This window comes from Halichoeres trimaculatus, unplaced genomic scaffold (assembly GCF_033239565.1).
Source record: "Halichoeres trimaculatus isolate MK-OKI-2021-1 unplaced genomic scaffold, fHalTri1.1 fHalTri1_scaffold_7, whole genome shotgun sequence".
Lineage (NCBI taxonomy): Eukaryota > Metazoa > Chordata > Actinopteri > Labriformes > Labridae > Halichoeres > Halichoeres trimaculatus.
In genome coordinates, this window is record NW_027437185.1 from 28,741,685 (window position 1) to 28,748,947 (window position 7,263).

Here is a 7,263-nt window from a genome sequence, read left to right on the forward strand (position 1 = left end):
GTAATATCAGTCAACAGGTCTCCTTCACCAACATGATGGGTAAGGCTTCATGCATACCCAATGCAGGCCAACAACTGAAGTAAGCTTTGCCAATATGATATCAAGAAATTGACTCATCATTTACTACTCAACAAATCATGCCACTGCACATATCAATACGAGGAGACATGGGAAACAAGGAGACAAAAAAGCCACGAATAGTTTGACAAAACCAAGCAAAAAACAACAACAGAGACGATGAATTAACTTGAAAAACTGAGAGTACTTAGCTTGTTTGAAGTTGAGAAGTGATCCTCAGCTCCTCAGTTTGGAGGAATTACCAGAGGAGCCCAGACGTTAAACGTCCAACTGACAGGACATGAAACCGAAATGTGTCTGGAGCTGATTTTTTTTTTTTTTTTTGAAGGTCTGGGCTCTTGAATCCAGAATATTCCTTTTTCAAAGTCTCTCTTGAAACTCATGTGTTTGTTGTGAGATTAGCTAGTTAATGTAATGCTAAATGAATGACGGTTAGCTAGCACTAGATGTTGTTCTGATAGCTAGCTCTGTCGTAGCGTTCCATGATTGACAGTTGAAAGAAACTATTCGAACCTCTATGGTCTGAAAGGGTTCTAGTTCTTCTTCTATGGTTTTTCAGACCAGACTCAACACTGGCAAATCACTGCCCCCCAGTCTTAAGTTTATTGAGTCTTGCATCCACGGGTAGAGACCAATGAAATCTCCAAAAGCCCTCTCCAGCACTCAACAACCAAGATTCTGGAGGTCTCTTCTACTGTTGCAATGCTACAAAGCCATCATCACGTGGTCCTTGGTCTACTGAAGGCTAAATCCTGTAACTTATTCAGGATCAACATTATGAGTCACATTTTATCTGCGGCCTAATGCTTCCCTGCCTTCCTGCCTCTGGTAATAAGTAATGTTCCACTGTGTTTTGGAGCTTTATGTGGCTCACTTGGCTTCGTGCTCTGAATAATGGATGATCTTCACATTTTGTTGTTTGTTGGTGTCTCTGCATGGTCACTGCACCGATTCAGAATGCTCCTTATGATTTTTCATCATCTCTGGGTTTGAAAACATCCTATTAAAGATGTTCAGTTTCAATACGGCTGTACATGTTTCATTTGATTAAATTATCTCTAAAAAAAATAAACATCTATTTATTTACTATTTTTATTTTGTTACTTTTATTTCTGTTGAGGGAAGTTTCAAGTTGTGTCAAGTCTCACATATCTGATGTGGCAGAAACAAACACAGAACCACTTCAGGAAAACAGTTGACAAAATTGCAGACCCAGAGGAAATTCAAGAGAAAAGAAACAAACAATCAATCAGGAACACTTTGAGGAACAAGTGATGAAACCTCGAAATAGAAAAATACAGATATTAACAGAGAAGTCTCTGGGAGTCAGTCCGTCTTTGAACTATCTGTTAATGGATTTAAACATTAAGCATCGTATCATCTGAAGCTTAAAAATGAACACTTTGTGTGTGCTTTTATTATCACACTCCATGAATGAATCAGTTTGTTCATTTCACTGAAGAAAGTCACTGACTCACAGCGGTATTGTCACATATGAGCATTCTTAAACATGAAACAAACACTCAAAAACTAAGGCATATTCTGGATAAAACCCCACAATGCTGCTTGAGAACCCTGCAGGGGAAAGAAGGACAAGGAAAAGGTAATAAAAAACACCCAAAACAAAACAAATCAAAAAGAATCATCAGTCGAAGGATTCAGGTTAAAGAAAATTTTCTGATCCATTCAGGTACCGGTACATACAATTAATCACTTGATGAAAATAATGGGGAAGCTTCAGTTGTAGATTCAGAAATGGAAAAAAAGGCAAAAGATTTTTTTTAAGACAATAATGTCTCATAACTTAGTTTTAGCTTTAATTCTAACCTAATCGTAAGTCATGTTTTTTTTTTTATGTTTTGATAGGTTAAAGTAACAATAAATCACATTCTCTATCAAAGAATGAAAGCAAAAGCAAAAAATTAATTTGAATACACACTGTTCTCGTGTTTTTCTTGATTACTTCATCTAGGCTGGGTTTTTTTTATCCAATGGTTATATTTTGTTTGTGCAGCTTTCTTCTTCAAATAAATAATTGGGTAAAAAAAGGCCTGGAAGACAAGTAAAAACCACCACCACTGGAGCCATACACAGCATTAGTAGCGACAGATCTGCTGTAGAGAATACGAGAGAGAGAGCTGAACACACCTGTTTGACCGATAATCAGGTGAAATTACAATCTTTGCAACAAAGCCAAACTTTGAGATCAAAGCCTGTGAAGGACTGTAGGTCTGCCCTAACCCTGCCATTGATGAACACATGGAGACATGAAAACACAAACAGCATCATCCATCCCCAACGCAGTGCTTCAAAGATATAAACATTTGTACAATCTTCAGGAAGAAATTCACATTGACTGTGCTCAATCTTTCATCTGGAAACAGTTCAGCCAGAGGCCAACAACTCTCTGACAAGGTTCTTCCTCATCCTCCTCAGTAAAACCTCTTGTTCCTCTCCTGCCTCTTCTGGAAGACAACAGCTCCCACCACAGCACACACCACAATCCCGAGCAGAGCACACAGCAAGAGAAGGAAGACCTTCCAGCCAGTGAGGGGTGTGCCTCTGAAGTTTCCGGTGGGATCATCAATGTTGTCTGTAACACATGAATCACGTTAAGAGGTGTGGCTTGTCTGACTTGTGGTCTAAATTTCTAGAATTAGTGAAAGCAAGTCTTTGTTAATTTGCTTTTGATGGAGTATGGAAAATTTATATGCAGAAACACTAAACAACAATCTCTTCACGTGGCAGACAGCCACGTATTGAGAAACAATATTTTTTTTTTTTTTTTTGAGAAAAATACATCAAAGCTAAAAATCATTTTTTTAAGCAAACTGCATTTTTAAACTAAAAACATTTTCCCTTTATGGATTTGTTGAAAGTTCTGTTTACAGTTCGTATTACTTGAGCGTGCTTTACCTTTAGGAGACTTGAGGAGACTGACACTGGGCTCAATCTTGGTCCAGTCCAGGTTCTCCTCCTCTGGAGTGTGTTCTACCATCAGCTGGTAGAGCTTCATAGAGATGATATCATGGTTATCTGAAACAAAAGGGAAAATATCAATATGCTTTTATAGCGTGATACACTGAAATAGTTGGTAGAAACAGGTTATTGTTTTTTTGGTTAGTTTCCAGCTTTCCAGCTTCAACCTACCGGACAGATCCCCTGTAGCTGCTGAGGCACCAAAGAAATATCCAGTGGGGAGACGAACGCCTCCGATGTCGATGCACTCCCTCCATTCATTTTTGTCATCCACATCAACCATCACCTGCAGAATAAACAGCGGATGGAAATGATGCAAAGAACTCACTCAAAACGCATATTGCTGATCATCTTTAAGACAAACAAATCAAGAGTATAAAATAATTCCTGTTACAAATAGAAGCTTATTGTAAAAAGTTTGTACAATGTATCCCTGAGGGAATAAAAAAGACTTTTGAGTTCTCACAGTGAGTCTTCCTTTGGAGTAGCGGATAGCAAGGTACGTGTCATGATCTCTGTTCCTGATTTCGACTGAGCAGCCTCCCAGCTCTGATGATCGGCCATCTTTGCCATGGTCATAACTCACTGTGCCATTGTTCACCATAGCCGAGATGAAGGGGAAGGAACGCTGGGTACAGAAAGGAGGATATATCAACAAATGAAACTGAAAAATATGATGTCAGATAGAGATGATGGGCAGATGGGTACATTACATAAATACAAGAAGCCCACATAAAATATGGCAAGAGAAGCCCTGAGAGACATTTGGGGAGAAAAACAAAATCCTCAACAATTCCTCATCTGTGAAAAATATTTATCCAGCTGGGAGAGCAGGTTTTAGAACAATTTGCCAGGAAATTTAAAACTTTTTCTTCCATCTGACAAAATTAAATTAAAAAAATCAAACTAAACAGGCAAAAATATATCCTTTGAAATTGTTCTTCAAACTTTAGATAGCATGAAATGGAAACCAAAACTTTTTTCTCACTTGCTTCTCAGGGCTTTTGCATAATTCTGATCCTTTGTAAATATAATGCTACTTTCACACTGCAGAGATGGAAATTTAATTCTAAATATAACCTGAAATATTTCAGAATAAAACCCTTATAACTAAAAAAAATATGAAAATGTCATCTTTTGTTACAGATACTGACACCATGATTTAATCCAGATATGCAAAATAAAAAAGCAAGAAATCCAACCCTAATAGAGATAAAAAAGCTAAAACTGGGACACTCTTAACTGCAATGTGAAAGTTTTATCATTCTGGTGAAATAACAGTGATGGAGCTGCCAGACAGACACCATGCTCAGGACTTGTGTGTGGAGTTAAATATTCTTCTGTAGAAACAGATGTGAAAATGTGTCCAAAAAAATGTTTTCAGTTTTAACATGCTGACAAAGTTCTGAAGACATGCCCATTAAAATTAGAGAAAACAAAACAACAAAAAATAAAAATAAAAAATAAACTGTGACAGCATGCTGACGGTTAAACCTGAGCAACCACTCACATCCGTGGCATCATCGTTAGAGTAAGTATCTATAAACACGGCCAGCCCGTGGAAGAGAGCATTGTTGGAAAACACGGGCCCTGTGAAGAAACAAGCAGGTCAATCGCCTCGTGTTACACATACTGTACACACACTTACATCCATCCCATGGAGGTCATTGCGGAAGGTATCCAAAAAAATAGCCAGGCCAAGAAAATGATCTTGGTTTCCAAACACAGGGCCTAGGATGGAGGCAGAGATGAGGTGAGACACGAGCAGACAACTTTTTGTGAGGGCAGCAGTGAAGACAGGAAGCTGAGATGATGGACACAAACACTGAAACATGATCCAAAGGAGCTTTTTAACGAAATTAGCATGATGAGCCTTATAGGAGAGAGACTGACCTAGATTGAATTTCTATGTGGGCCACTAACAGGAATGAACTACATTGGCATTTCTGTCTCCATTCCAGGAATTTTATTTCTGTTACTTTGACCCAACAGCAAGCAGCATCACTGATGATGTGTGCAACTTTAAAGTTTGGGTTCCTTCTGATGCTTTCTGTATGATGCAGTTGCACAAAGTGAATCATTATATATTAGTTTAACATTTCAAGGAAGTAATGACCAAAAACATGCAGCTCCAGCTCCAGTACACTGTATATATTTACAGCAGGAGTTTACAAGTGAGTATTGCATTTTTGTTAACTTAAACTGATGCAGCACAGCAAATGACACAGAGTGAGATCAAGCCGGGTGGTGTTTTTTTAACATAAAGCAGTGAATGAGAGGTGAAGCCATCAATACCTGGATGAAGTCTGTCTTTTGTGTACCACAGAGCGATGCCATCTCCATGGAGGTTCTTCTTTCCTGACCCATGAATTTTAAACTGCACATGCATCTCCCAGTCCTTCAGGTGACATGGCTGCAGACCACATGAAGGAAAACAGTTTTTATCCATTGCAGCAGGGTTAAAAAAAATGTGATAAAATCTTCAAAATGAGAATTACTGTTTTTTTTTTTCAACAATTCTTTTTTCTTTTTTTTTAATGTAGATGGTATTTTAACAATTCTGAAAAGATATCAGTTTTATTGCAAAATAGACCATACTACTACAAATTGAACATTATTTGCATTTTTTACTTTTTCACTGACCAAAACATCCAGTGAGTTTACCAAGTGAAAATAGAATTATTATTTTCACTGATACATTTTTTCCTCAATGGACAAAAATGTGTTGACAAAGTTTAACCAAAAGGATAGACTTTCCCCCACACACATAAAGAGACATAAAGACACATAAAAATCTTAAGCCCTCTGGTGTCTGTGCTATTTGACACTGAACCACACATTAGTTGATTCAGAAGTGAAAAATCAGTCAGGTTTCATGTCTCACCACAGTGTTCCAGATAGATCCCTGTTTGCTTCTCTCATCTGGAGTGAGTCGGACGTAGGAGCTGGTCACCAACGTGCTCCCCCAGAAGTCCCACTGACTACTGTGGCTGCTGCCCACACCTGCAAGACAAGCCAACGGAAACACAATCAGGAGTGGTAAAGATGAAAAAGGAAAGTACTCAGTGACGTTTAGAGCTGTCATAAAACTGCAGTTTTTTAAATCAATTTTCCATTTCAGTAAATCATTTTGTCTAGTATCATTCATACAAAAACAAATCTTATTCACACAGAGGGATGTCTCCTTTAGCTGATCGCATAATCAAAGAGCCCTGTCATGTAAAACATGTAAAACAAGACCGTTTCTAAACATTGATTTATTTAGTTTGACTTGAGAAAGAGCACAGGTGGTTACACACCGGACAGGTTTTCCCCTACCAACATTTTGTGCAAACACCCCGAGCAAACTTCCTGATCAGGAGGGCGTGTTGTTGGAGCTCTTTACAGTCTGCCGTCATGAGTTACAAATATATTTCCTCCAAACTTTGAGATCAACGTAGTTCCATAAAGGGGGGCTACGATGCTACGATAGTTTATATTATATACGAGCCCAAAAGTTATCGACGTTGCCTAATAGTTTCTAAATCGCAGCTTAAGATGTAAAAGTGAGAAGATCCCGATAGCTCCCGAGCTAACTGAGCCATCTTACCTTGGTAGGGTTTCATTAACGAGTGCTCCCTCTTCAGATGTTCTGCGTTTCCGTCGGTTATATCACAGCTCACAAAACACAGCTCGAGTGTAAGAAAGACCAGAGCTGTGCTCAGAAAAGCTTTAATACTTCCCATTTTGTTCAAAAAACCCTCAAAGGGAAACTATCACAACAAAACTGTTCCTCGAAACTCCATAAATCCAGTCGGTCCGTTTCCCATTATGCTCCGGAAAGAAACCACATAAGGGGGACGATAACTGACCCGTTTTATGTTCGATAGGATATCTCTAACTCAATACATGCCTCTAGAAATTATCTAAATATTAAAAGACACAACATAAAGGTTACAAAAATGCAATTATTGATTTAATTTTTAAATATGAAGATAAACAGTGGGTGTTGAGCTTTCAGTGTTCACACACGGAAGATTTTCTTGGATGGTGTATCATTACTAGCCAATCAGAGACACGCACATCGAAAACCAGGCCAATCAGAGAGTAGTTGTAAAGTATCTATTTTCCACTAGATGGCGACAGATTCGTATATAAAGAAAAAGGACAAACGTCTGTGGACAGAAAATGACTCTAGTTTTGGTGCTAGAACAAAACACAACCATA

The 7,263-nt window shown here is 38.3% G+C and overlaps 1 protein-coding gene across 2 annotated transcripts; it reads right to left on the reverse strand.

The window, feature by feature from the left end:
• Window positions 1-1,156: 1,156 nt before the first annotated feature.
• Window positions 1,157-6,887, reverse strand: lman2 (lectin, mannose-binding 2). 2 transcript variants are annotated; one of them, XM_074674848.1, is made up of 8 exons: window positions 6,647-6,887; window positions 5,942-6,060; window positions 5,353-5,470; window positions 4,568-4,647; window positions 3,524-3,685; window positions 3,229-3,343; window positions 2,995-3,114; window positions 1,157-2,671 (listed from the first exon to the last, which is right to left on the reverse strand). In XM_074674848.1, exons 1-8 carry the CDS (start codon window positions 6,780-6,782, stop codon window positions 2,511-2,513), a joined length of 1,011 nt encoding a protein of 336 aa, XP_074530949.1. In that variant the 5' UTR covers window positions 6,783-6,887; the 3' UTR covers window positions 1,157-2,510. The 2 variants fall into 2 exon arrangements, with proteins under 2 accessions (XP_074530949.1, XP_074530948.1); XM_074674847.1 differs by lacking the exon at window positions 4,568-4,647 and adding an exon at window positions 4,706-4,788.
• Between the last annotated feature and the right edge of the window lie 376 nt (window positions 6,888-7,263).

Coding starts and splice junctions, on each gene's coding strand:
- lman2 (XM_074674847.1), bottom strand. CDS start 6,782: ATGGGAAGTATTAAAGCTTTTCTGAGCACAGCTCTGGTCTTTCTTACA. Junction 3,686..4,705: donor ATGACCTCCATGGGATGGAT/GTAAGTGTGTGT, acceptor TTCTGTACCCAG/CGTTCCTTCCCCTTCATCTC. Junction 3,344..3,523: donor ACTCCAAAGGAAGACTCACT/GTGAGAACTCAA, acceptor TTTATTCTGCAG/GTGATGGTTGATGTGGATGA.